Source organism: Opisthocomus hoazin, chromosome 21 (assembly GCF_030867145.1).
Source record: "Opisthocomus hoazin isolate bOpiHoa1 chromosome 21, bOpiHoa1.hap1, whole genome shotgun sequence".
NCBI classification, from domain to species: Eukaryota; Metazoa; Chordata; class Aves; order Opisthocomiformes; family Opisthocomidae; genus Opisthocomus; species Opisthocomus hoazin.
The window spans coordinates 6,032,867-6,045,916 of NC_134434.1; the positions used below are offsets into that span (position 1 = coordinate 6,032,867).

At 44.7% G+C, this 13,050-nt stretch overlaps 1 protein-coding gene across 1 annotated transcript in view; it reads left to right on the forward strand.

Moving 5' to 3' along the window:
- The window catches only part of GNA13 (G protein subunit alpha 13), a 29,796-nt gene extending 20,163 nt beyond the window's left edge, over positions 1-9,633 (forward strand). The window contains exon 4 of the mRNA XM_075440750.1: positions 4,647-9,633. Within this exon, the coding sequence (XP_075296865.1) occupies positions 4,647-5,219 (573 nt within the window). The 3' untranslated portion in view covers positions 5,220-9,633. The remainder of the gene's footprint in view (positions 1-4,646) is intronic.
- The last annotated feature ends 3,417 nt before the right edge of the window (positions 9,634-13,050 follow it).

The window sequence follows — 13,050 nt, forward strand, 5'->3', positions numbered from 1 at the left end:
TTTCTTTCAGTCTTATGTTTTAAATAGTCTTTGTGATCTCTGAGTTTGAAACAGGTGACGTGTAATTAGTGTCTACTCAAATTTAGTTAACTCTGACTGTCCCATTATCTCAGCAGTTCATCACTGAGGTGTCAGAAGCACCGGGCAATGCAAGGGCCAAGACAATTTCTGGAAATGAAACTTCTGTAGAAATTGAACAAAAACCAAGTTGCGAATGCTTGTCTAGTCAGAAGATGGTTAAAGTAGCACTTCAACACTAATCGATATCCAGAAATGACTGCTTTAGGTTTGGCATGTCCAGTTGGGAACACGAAGTTAAATCAGTGCACAGGTCAGTGGTACCTTTTTCTGGTATCCACTTCAAAATAAACAGACTTGGTACAGAATAAAATCTGTTTTCTCCGGGGAAAAAGCTGAAACTTCTGTAGAATACCTTTTGATAGAAATGTTTGCTACTGCTTGAATAATGAAGTTGTATGCTGATACTCATTAGTCACGTATTGCAGAAATGGCATGTGGAAAAACTGCCTTTAAAATGGGATGCTAGCTTGAACTCCATGGGGAGGCAGTTTCTCCGTGGTCATTTGCAGCTGATGGCTAACAAATGATGAAGGAATCCAAACCACTTCAATTGAATCCTGTTACATCAGGCTTAATTTCATTTTTCTTCTTCTCTTTACACAGACAGAAATTTAATTTTAAGCCAGACTATTTTTCTGCTTTGAACTGTCATTTTTCTAACTAGAACACTGGTGATCATCTTGCAGAATGCATACGCTTCCCGGGTATCTTGCTTAACTCCAGCACTTGCTCTCTGAATTTTGATTTGGTCTTCTGTTACAAGGCAATACAAGAACTGCACTCACTTTAATGAACTTCTAAACTGCCTGCTAATGGTGGATTTCTCATGGTCTTTAAATCCAATGCCACTTTAGTTTCAAAGGGTTGGGGTTTTCCCACAAATTGCGCACATTTGGGTAAAGATTTTTGCAGCTTCTTTTCGAAGTTCTTTATTGGAAACCTTGGTCCATTCTTTGATTAAAGCGTGCAGCTTGAAGTTACTGTATTTTTTTTTAATCATTTTATATGCACACAAATATTGTAGGTCTGATGTTGTTGTGGGAGTGCTGAGCTCTGAATTGTGATAACATTTCCAGTTTAAAGTTAGACCAACTGGTCTTGAGGTGCAGAGGGACTGTTCCAGATCTGCTGTCGTAGAAAATGTTAGGTCTTTGTGGAAAAAGTGCTAGCTAAGTTTTGTTACTGAGTGAAAGATTTGGTATATTCTTCTGGTTTATTCTTATCTGCATGCAAGATTTGTCTAATGATTATTTCCCCAAACTGTATTAATACAAGTATTTTATTATTCTTATCTGTTATCTGATACAGCTGGGCTGGCATGCAACTAAATTGCTTATAAACAGACCTGCGTTTCATGTGCCTCTTGCCAAAAGGGAGCTGATGATAACGGCGTGTAGGGAAAAGAACTTGATGTTCAGATTTAATCCGATCAGCAAAATAAGAATAGCTGGCTGGCATCTACACGTGGGATCGGCTGGATTCCTTGCAACTTTTTTTTGTTATTTCTACTGCCAGTGCAGACTGTATGTATTCGATATAGCTCAGAGACACATTGCTTTCCATGTTGTGATTGGATCTTAGTCATGCCTTAAATCAAATTTTAACTAGGCAAAAAGTGATGTGATAGCCAAAAGAGCTGCCTGATAACCAAAAGTAGTCCTCTGGAAGAAAACAGACTGTAGTGAATTTGAGGAAGGAGGCAATTTAGGAATAAAGCATGTGTTCTGAGTCAACAGCAGTACGTATCCTTGGGAAGAGCTGTGCTTGCAGGCAAATAGAGCTACACAGAAAATAAAACAAACCCCCCCCCCAACAAACCTTCCCCCACAAAAACCAAACAAACCAAAAATGGAAGAAGATGAAAAAGAAAATAGTCAACTTGGAAGGCTGGGCAAAGTATAGAAAAGGAGAGCATGCTTGGGGATGCTTGCAAGAAAAGTACCGATTGACAATGGTGAAACATTGACAGGATTTTGAAAAGAATATTTTCCGGGGACGACACTGAGTATTCGCCTAATGCTGCAGTATTCCCCTACAGAGAATGGGATCAACAGTGAGAAAGGGGCTAGTTCAGAATTGCTGCAGTGGCAAGCTTCAAAAAGATCACTAAAATACTGGGAGATTTTGTAGGAGTTGTTGTGTTTAGTTTCCTGTGGCCAAATGCTGGCTGTATACGAAGCACTTGACTTCCAGTGCACTCCGTTGCAGCCCGTTGCATCGGAGTAGCCATGGTCTGGTATAAAACATGGTAGGTCGTCTGCGCATGTGGAGCTTGAAAGCACTTGAAAGGATTTTATTTGTGGTTGGCAAGTGTGGAAGGAATTTGAAATGAGTAATAATACTGGAGTGGGAATTTGTCAGGAATTCTGGGGATAAGCTCCTTGTTCTTGAAAGCCTTACTGAGTAAACAGTACAGGCCAATTCCCAGAAGAGTTTGCTTTGTGCTTTTGTTTCAGTATTGAAGCGCTATATATATATATATATATATGGCTTTGTCTATTGCATTAATTGATTTTCTTTATTCACTTTAATAATATCAGTCGCTCCTGAGCTTTCCTGAGACTTTTTGGTTTTATTCTGAGAACTTGAGACTAACGTCCTGAATGACAACAGATCGTATGCTCCTGCTTGAAAGGTAGAAGAAGTGTTGAACCTGCCACATTCTCATGCCTAAATATTAAGTCAGCTTTACTCAAAATCCCTTCACTTGTACCCAGTGACATTTGATAGTCATTGCTCTATTCCTCTGATTGTTCCCCCTCTCTAACAATTTCTGATAGAAAAGACCCAAGATAAATTTAACAAATAAGGAGAAAAACCTTATTACCCTTTAAAGTTGCTTCTTTTAATTGGACAAGGGGGGGGTGGAAGCACGTGCCTGCTGCTCAGTTTGGAGAGAACATGATACTGCTGTAGCATTTCAGCTCTCCTGCAGATTTAGGTGGTGTGGGTTTTGGATGTGTAATAGTACTACGGCAAAATGTGCAGGGTGGGGAGCCTGTGCTTCAGAAAGCTGCTCTGTAATTCGTGCCATGATAAAAATCAGCCCCTTAGTCATGGGCAGCTCGAATAAAGAGAGCTGGGAGTTCAAGCAAAGCTCTCTAGCTAGTTTCACTTTTGAGCTTACGTAGTAAAGCAAAGCGATCCTTGAGTTTTTGGAACATCACACTCGCTTCATGGTTTTTAAAATTGCTTTCTGAAAGGCTGTGGATCAAACTTGCCCAGCCACTTTAAACTTGGAATACTAGTCTTTAAATAGCCATGTATTTGTGTGTGTGTTCCCCCCACCCCAGCTTACTGGGTGAATCAGACTTTATGGACCATGGTCTTACGCATCTTCATAAAAGCTCAGAGTCAGGTAACTGGCAGTGTAAAAGGAAGATTGTAGTTCATTTACTAAGGGGAGACTAAAATTCCAACTCTGAAACTTAAATCCCTCTCTCTGAAGTTGTGAGAAATGCTGGAAAAATGCGAGGAAGAGTTTCCATAACAAGTGAACAACAACACTTTGAACTTCAGCATCAGCCAGCTGTCTGTAATAGATGCACTTTTTAAATAGCGCGCAGACTTGGACCATATGCAAAAGTGTAATTCTAAGAATGAACAAATCCCCACTATGAGTCTTGAATTTCATGCTGTCGAAAGCTGACTAATAAGAATTCCTCTTCCTGTTAGCATCTGCATCCGTTGATGGTGACTGTTCGTGTAACAGTCAAAAAATAGTAAAAAACCCCACTTACCCCTCCCATTTAATTCTGGGGGAAAAGGGCTGGAGAGCTTCAGGGCACAGCTGTCTTGCGTGCCCTCCTAGGCTGTAATACTGAGACGAGGCCGCTGTCCTCAGCTGCCTGTTTCTTCTCCTGTGCCACCAGTTGCACTGTCTGTTTTGGACAAAATCTGGCTGTGTGAGCTCACAAGTATGGCACACAGCTAATGAAAGGGACCTTCTGGACTGATAACAGCTGGATGCAAAAGACCCATGGCAGAAACACGGTAGGTTGCTTAGGTTTCGCATTTCTGGTGTAATTTGATTGCCTTAAAAATGACTTAGTGGAGCAGCTCTTTTTTCTAGGCGCGCTCGTGCGGTGTGCGCGAGAACACGGGAGGAACTGAGTGCCCACGGTTCAGATGGGATGCTGCGGTGGTTACTGATTTGAAAAACCCGTTTTAGACCCCAGCGTTGCAGTGCTGGCGGCCAGCGTGTTTCCCAGCTTTGTGGAGGAGCATGAGTGAAGCGTAAAGTAATCCAGAATGAGGGAAACTGGGATGAGGAATTGGTGGTACACCTCTCGGGTTGTTTGTGGATCCTTGTCGTGTGGCAAATGGAAAGCTTCCGTTCGCTGGGGTACATGTTGTGATTTAATGATGGGTGTGTTTCCTGCTTTGGATTCTAGATGCTTACAAAATGCTTCAGTGTTAGCATATCAATGTACATACATGTGTATGTTTATTCAAAACATTGTGCTGTTCCTCTTTTCACTTGGTTGCAGGTCAGCTATGATCACCATGCCTGTGACTTGCATCCTAATCGGTAAACTCTTATTATTTTTTTTTTTTTCCCCCAGGATTATCTTCCCTCACAGCAAGATATACTGCTGGCACGAAGACCCACAAAGGGGATTCATGAGTACGACTTCGAAATAAAAAATGTTCCTTTCAAAATGGTTGATGTAGGTGGCCAAAGGTCAGAACGGAAACGTTGGTTCGAATGCTTCGACAGCGTCACATCGATACTCTTCCTTGTTTCCTCGAGTGAATTTGACCAAGTGCTTATGGAGGATCGGCAAACAAATCGCCTTACAGAATCCCTGAACATTTTTGAAACGATAGTCAATAACCGGGTTTTCAGCAACGTCTCAATCATTCTCTTCTTAAATAAGACGGACTTGCTTGAGGAAAAAGTACAAAAAGTGAGCATCAAAGACTATTTTCCAGAGTTTGAAGGGGATCCCCACTGCTTAACAGATGTCCAAAAATTCCTGGTGGATTGTTTTCGTACGAAACGCCGGGACCAGCAGCAGAAGCCCCTCTACCACCACTTCACCACTGCTATTAACACAGAAAACATCCGGCTAGTGTTCCGTGATGTTAAGGATACCATCCTTCACGACAACCTCAAGCAGCTTATGTTACAGTGATGTGCAAAAAGACATTTTTATTTGAGTAACTCTCATGTGTTGTTTTTTTTTAATTAGAAGTTTACAGCAGGAGTAGAGAAATCCAGATCCTGTCAGACTTCTTGATATGTGGCTAAAAGCTGCTGCTGAACACATTATTGCCAATTTCTGCAGAAATTCAGGCTTAATCTCTTCCAGTGTAGCTTCAAGTTGACTCGAGTTGTAATTTTATAGCGGACCTATGTCTAAGTTACCTGTAAAGTGATAAATTTGACCTTTTAAGAACGTGTATGTTATCCTAGAAAATTCATTCCACCTTCAGAATTCCAGGTTCAAACTTCAGTGAAATGGTTGTGATTGTTAGACTGTGGCGGTAATTTAAGGGGGAGAGAAGCTTCTCACATCTAACTTTATTCCGAAGACTGTGATACCATAGCTGACTTACAATTTCTCAGGTCTCGTTGGTTAGAAATCCCGTAAATCTGTTGCTGGAATCATCTATTTGAAGCTAGGATTTGTGGGTGTAACGTACTTCCTCTTAAGTATGAATCTTTGCATGGGGTTTGGCTAGGAGATGCTTTAAAAATGCTTAGGTGGGGAGCTTCAGACCTACCTGGCAGGAAGTACTAATGCAGGCAGAAGTCTCGTGATGGGGAATTAGTGAACGGCACAGTACACGGTTTCACCGTCGCATCGTACGTACGTCTTGGAGCCATGGCAAAGCACAGAGCACTATGATACGGTCCTCTTGAAATTCTGACGTGGGAAGGGGGAGCAAGCTCAACTTGTATTTCTTATCTTCACTAACCAGATGTTACATGTAGGTACCTTACCTGTTCTTGAAGCGCTTTAATATGGCACTGGTTGATTTTTTACTTTCTTCATGACTTCTTACAGTGTGCCTCATCTTAATCGGTAAGCATTTGGTGATGGATAGAAGTACTTGCAAACCTAAGTGCCTCCTTGTGTTCTGTCCTCCTATGGTATTTTCAGTGGCCTTGCGTGAGCATATGTGTTCCCAGCGGAGGCCTTGTGTAGCTGACACCGTGAAGATGAATGTTTTCTTCTGAAAAAAAGAACATGTCACAGCAGAATGTGCTTCAGCTGATGAGGTGCTTTCTGAGACTTTCCAATCGGGTCTAGCAGTCCTAAGTGTAATTGAGCCAAATATGTTGCACAGCATGCTCTAGGGTGCTGCCTGTGACAAAGAATATTTTACCAAAAGTTCCATTTCAGTCTCATTTTTCTTAATTTGGGGGGGGTGGGTGTTACTGTTGCCATGCGATTTAAAAAAATAATAATAATAAATACTTATTGCGCAGAAATCCTCATGCGCTGCACAGCATCCTACAAAATGAGAGTAAGCTTGTGAGCTCGTGTTTTAAAAAGTAGTGCTGCCACCAGGTTCCCCCCAGACTGCAGTGTTGCTTCGGCAGTTCAGCTTGCCACTTTGCCCCATGGAACCGGATCGTGATGCCGGCCAATACTTTCTCAGATGAATTTTTATGAACATACCGCACGTGTGGCAGGCGGTGTGACGTAATGTTCTCACTGCTTGGAGCAGTGTCCCTGCTAGGACATAGGAAAGCTGCCTGTCTTCGGAACTTAACCTTTTACTTACTGTGATTGTAAGTTGTATTAACATCTCTGTACCTCCTTCTTCTGTCAGTAGAAGGGGAATAGTATATTTTTATTTAGTTAGGTGCTTTGAAAGACCTCTATTTTTTTATATCATCCAATGAGTAGTCATAAATTAGTCTGCGATTTCTGCAGTAAGGCACTATTTTGGAAGGAAAGATTTCCGAAAAAAGCTCGGGGGAAGTCACAGTGCATAATCTAAATGGAAACAGAAGGTCTGGGCGCAACACTGATGTCAGGAGGATTCATAGAATCTTTAGATGGGGATATTTAATGTAGATTTTGCCTCCTTACTGGACATGGATACAATTACTTTGATGTGTTCAGGTCATATGTGAGCAGATCAAGAAGGGTGATGAACTAGAGACCTCAAAAAAGGCCGGGGAGGCTACTGGAAGGATTGGGCAACATGCCTGTGGTGGGAGTCCAGAAGTTCTCCGTTTCCCTCTTTGGAGAAGGATGACAGGTTGATGTGGCTGAGCTGTAAATGCTACACGAGCAGACAGCAAACCTCTGTCTGGTAGCCTCAGAGTCCACTATTGGAAAGCAGAAATTGAACAAATGCATGCCCTTGTTAGTCAACAAGAGGAGTAGGTTTGGTTTTTTCCATTGCTGACAGTTGTCTGAACAAGTTTCTTTTTTGAGAAGAGACTTCTCTCTGCTGTGATTAAAATAATTTGGAGAGGGTCTGTAGCATGTGTTTTGCAGGATGTCAGACTAGGTGATTGCAGAAAAGACTAAAGACTGGGTCTTGGATGATAAGAAGATGACCAGGAATTTGTCTAAACAGATTTGTTTATGTAAAACGTTGATAAATTTTGTGTCAAGGGACCTGTTCCTTTATTAAAGATCCTCAAAACTTATGTCAGTCCAAGGATGTGTATAGTCGGTATCACCAAGGCGCTGGGCGCTTCTGACCTCAGCTAAAGTGGGAAAAATACTGAGCAGGCTTCTCCCCTGAACCAACACCAAAACCCCCTGGTTTTAATCCTTTCAGATCCCTTTCCCTGTGAACACCAGGGCCTGTGAGATAGCGAGGTGGACCCCGCGATGCTGGGTCGTGTCTGACAGAGTGGGCCCTGGCAGATAAGCACTGTATGAATCTCAGGCAGAAATTAATTATTTTAATGAAATGACTGAGTCAAATCACTCGCGTTTCCCACTCCCAGTTCTTCAGAGGGGGTGAGGCAACTACCCTTGATGTGACTGTTTACATGGTTCCGACGTTAACGTGCTGGCTAAACCAGCCGACTCGGCCGGCTTTTCCATCTGCAGACTTCCTCTTCCTTAGCTACCTGAAAAGGAGCACAGCGTGTACTGTTGTATTTGTTTTTAGATTTGTTTCTAAATATTATTTCTTTATAGCAGGATATAATTTTGGTACAAGAGCTGAAGGATTGATGACTGATTTTTTTTTTTTTTTTTCTTCCCTGAAGCAAACAAACTTGTCACAGTTGGCTAGTAAGAGTGAAGCTTGTTCATGTAAACCAGTCTGTGGTACAAGGTCAGGACATATTTCTAGTGAAGGTGGGAAAGCAGGTAGAATGCCAGGTTTCCTGAGACTTTCTCTTTGATGGAGTGAGCTGTGCTAAAGAGATCGCTGGTCACTGACCGTACGGAGATATACCACTGTCTTGTACAGCCTTCCTGTACTTGAAGATGAAATTGGTGTTTTAGCAACCGTTCCCTGCTGCAACGTGTTAAAGTGAGTTGATGGATACCTGAAAACTGTGGCTGTTCATCAGGGCTTTAAAAATTTTACTTTTGTATATTGTATGTGGGAGCATAAGCCATCAATTTGTGTAAAACTTAAGCTTTCTTCTAGATATATGCTCTTAAAAAAAAAAGTCAGGTGGGTTCATTGATCTCAAAGGCTGTATATTGGACTCATTTGTCTAGTCAGTAGCTTTAAATTTCGCCCATCAGAATTATTCTAGCAAATTGCTGAGATCAGGTGGGTGTTTCAAGCTTCGTGGCACTTGGCTCGTGGTAGCGTTTGTGGGCAGCCCCAGACAGCTTGCCCAGGCTGCGTCTGCTCGCCGCGTCTGGGAGCAGCTAGCTGCTTAGCGGCTGAGCACTGTGCGTGTGTAACATGTCCATTGCCGTCGGAAGACCCCGCTGGTTATTCCTCTTTCAGGACGGCTGCGGAAGGTTCATTTTCCAACAACAACATTTCCTGTTTCAGAACGATCGGAAGTTTCACGCCATACCGCGTTGTTCACAAGTTAACTTTACAGGTCTTGCCTCTTTGATGGTACCATTAACATAGTTGGTTTGTTTTTTTGAATTACACAGCATTGCAATACAGTGCCATTTTGCAATTTCTTTGCATTGTACTTGAAAAGTTGAATTGCAGACTATTTAAAACCGCTTTCCTGCGCTTTCAGTAGCAGTGAGAGCTTACCTTACGTGAAGCCTTTATGTAAAAATATATTTTGTAACAACCTCATAGATCTTTAACAAAACCAAGATTTGTATTAGCTTTGTATAAATGTTTGTGGCTTACAATTTTATATGTTTAACTTTTTATAAACTTTCCAGGGACTACTTTTTATTGTAAATTTTTTTTTTCCTTGCTTTAGTTTAAGATTGGCAATAAATTATTTCTAAGGGAGGTCTTAGAAGAAAAAGCATCACTTCCTTTTTATAAAATGGTTAAATTGATTAATAGTTTAAAACCTCTTACACTCGCTTGTACATTGCTCTGTACATACTCTCCAAAAGTGTTGCCTTTCAGCTATTAATATTTGCCTTGTGTACAAAAATTACTGACGATGAATAAACATATACAGCCTCATGTAGGTGTTAGGAAATTATTTTTTCCAATTAATAATGTGTGGAGGCAGCGAGCTGGCTTTGTGTTGGTTGGCAGAGGCCAGCTGTTCTGCTCCTGCCGCCTCAGATAGAACGGGTGACAGAGCTGGTCTCGGGTCTCGAGCGAGCTCGTTGCTACAAGGGCTCGTCCGGGTTCTCGCTCCGCCTGCTCGCTTTCCCTCCAGGACGCTGACCGGCGTCTGACAACCTGGCGCTCGGTATTTAAAATATTGATGGCGCTCGCGTGTGTTCTGGCGTGAGTGGCAAGCCTCTGTAGAAATCCTGCATCTCCGTATGGCAGAGTTACATTTTATTTTTTGGTTTTTAAGCTGTTTTCTGAACAAGCCAGGCTTGGCTGCCTCTAGCAATGCGCGACTGACTGTTTTGCAGCCGGCTGCAATATGAAGCAATGTTTTACAGCGAAACATTGATTTCTCCGTGTCCGTTTTTATAGGCCTGGGACGCTTCCTTTTCCACAGCAGCCCTCGGATTTGGCTGGCATGCTGTGGGCACTACATCTCCGAAAGCACTCGGTCACGCTTGTTACAGAGTTAGTGCTCAGCGTTAGTGTTTGTCTTGGTAATCGGAATACATAAACTGTAAAAATTGTGTGTGAATGTTGCTGTGGGTTAACTGACCTGCGGGGAGCAGAGTCCTCTGCACGAAGGAGTCGCCTCCACTCGCTGGAACCGGGAGGTAAAAACCCGCCGGGTGCCCCAAAACGTGCCCCAGCCCCGCGGCGCGGCTTCGATCCGCGTCCTGCCTGCGCCGGGGGCTGTGGCCGCAACCCTATCCCCTGACCGCGTTTTTGCGCCGAAACAGCTCTGTGGAACGAACGCTGCTTGCGATGCTGCTCTGACTTTGAAAACCAGTCTCGTTAGGGTTCTTTTGAAAGCTTTTTTTCCCGTGCATCTTATTTCCTGAGGTGCGGTCAGCCACCCGCAGAGTAAAAGTAACAGCATCTAGAACTCAACGCGCCGTGTTTGGGTTTGGTTTGAAGCCCGGTATTACGAGTCTAATTGCATCAAGGTTGACCCAGGCGTCCAGTGAAGCTCTGGCTGGCGGACGCCGATCGGCAGCGGGTCCGTGGCGGCGGGCCCTTGGGCTGCGACTGGTGACCGCGCAGCACTGGGCTGGCTGGTGGGGAGGGCGAAGGAGGGGCAGGGCGGGAGCGTGCCGCTGGATCCATGCGAGCCAGGCGAAGGTTCTTCACTTTCACAAAGCTCTTGATTTAACAAACACCTCCTTGCGCGTCCTGCTGAATGTAGGTTGGGTTTTCAAGCCTCTTCCTTCCTGTTAAAGCAACTCGGTGATTACACAATGTCACAGAAGGAACGAAACCGGAGCGGAGCTCTGCCGAGAGCCGAGCGGGCTGTTCGCCCGTCCGGAGCCGAGGGGCAAAGTGCTGGGGGAGCGGCTCCCAGGGAACAGGGCCCTTCGGGGAGCGCGGCTCGCAACAGGGCGAGGGTGCAGACCTGGCTGGGGTTTTTTTTCTCTAAAACAAAATAAAAGGTAACAACATCAAGTTAATTCTGGCCAGGCCACCTAATGCACTGCTTGGCTGTGTTTTCCACACAAGCTGAAATGTTCTCACTGTGTGTGAAATGCTAATTCCGAGATTAAATTAATAAGCAGGGCCCAGATAGACCGAGTCCCACAAGGTTCTGCAACAGTGTGTTATTTGTGCCTAACTTTAGATAGTATTTGATTACTTTTCTCTCTTTTCTTCCCTTGTGCTTCTATGCACGCTTAAAAATGAGGGGCAAGAGGTTCGTTCCTGCTGGAGCACAACTTGCACCATCAGCAGCTTTGTGGGCTCTGGGATTCCTGCTCGCTGTTGCTGCTAAGAGAAGCTCCTGCAAGATCCGAGCAAGCCCCGCTCCAGCTGGTGAAACACACCGTGGCGGAGTCAGCCCTTCCACCCCAGCTCGGAAAACGAGCTGCAGATGGCTTGAAGACAAGGAATCAAGACATCCAGCAGAAAGGAGAGGTAAGGGATCAAGATGTCCAGCAGAAAGGAGAAGTAAAGAATGCTTGCTGGGGGTCGAGGAGTGGACATATAAATATACAGGACCTTATCAATGCCTATAAATATCTGCAGGGTGGGGGTCAGGAGGACGGGGCCAGACTCTTTTCAGTGGTGCCCAGCGACAGGACAAGGGGCAACGGGCACAAACTGAAGCCGAGGAAGTTCCAGCTGAAGATGAGGAAGAACTTCTTCCCTCTGAGGGTGACGGAGCACTGGAACAGGCTGCCCAGGGAGGCTGTGGAGTCTCCTTCTCTGGAGATATTCCAGCCCCACCTGGACGCGGTGCTGTGCAGCCTGCTCTGGGTGACCCTGCTTGGGCAGGGGGTTGGGCTGGGTGACCCACAGAGGTCCCTTCCAACCCCTACAGCTCTGTGATTCTGTGAATAAATCTCGTTTCTCTGCCTGGATGGTTTGAAACATGGTGACCCACTAAGATGATTCTGATCAGTGCAGACTGGTTTTTAGTGATTTAGGACTTACGGAGCAGGAGCAGCACGATACCCTCTGCATCCATCAAAGTCAGCTTTCCCCACTCCCAATATTCACTATAGTGGATCTCGGATCTTGCCTCTGTAGAAGATGCTGACCCCCTTCCTGGGCTTCTGCTTATCGACAGGCGGCAATGCTTAGAGCCAAGATCCTGCCCTGATTTCCAGTTCTCTCTCCTATCTAGACCAGGCCAAACCTTGGATGGCTTTTAGCCACGTTGCAGACTGTCCTGGGTTCTCTCCGCAGTGTTGCCTGCAGCCTGGAAGACGGTCAACTTCTGTTACACAGAAGAAAGCCACCCCCTTATCAGATTCAAAGGGGAAGCAGCAGTGGAAAAAAAACCCAGGGCATATATTTTAACGTGAACACTCCCCCAGACGGCCTTCTGCGCTGATTGAAAGAGTGAATGACTGTTTCCATGCTGACCATGCACCATGCGAGCGATGCTTGGGGGATGACACCGACCGTGAAGGATTCGTCTCCAGCCGCTCACCGCTTCGGGCCGTGCGGGCAGCCAGCGCGTCCCCGACGGGTAGGTGCGATCGCCAGCCCCGCCGGGAGGTTCGACGCCGAGCGCTCTGCGTGCTCACAGCCTTTGCCTGGGAGCCGCTCTTCGTTTTCAGCTTTTCGAGAAAGAAAAGGCAATATCTGTAAACGATACAGATCTTGGTGTCGTTGCCTAGGCGTAATATTTTGCACTTTTTCTGTATGAGCTGGATCCTCTTACATCAATCGAAGCCGAACAGTGAGCGCAGCTGTGGATTGATGACCTGCTGTAGCCTCCGTTTTCCCTGAAGAAAAAGGAAGCAAGCAAGAAAGCTTTAGTGAAACCAGCGTTCTCGGAGAACTGTTAGCATTAGGATTTGCAGGGGAGCGAGTTGA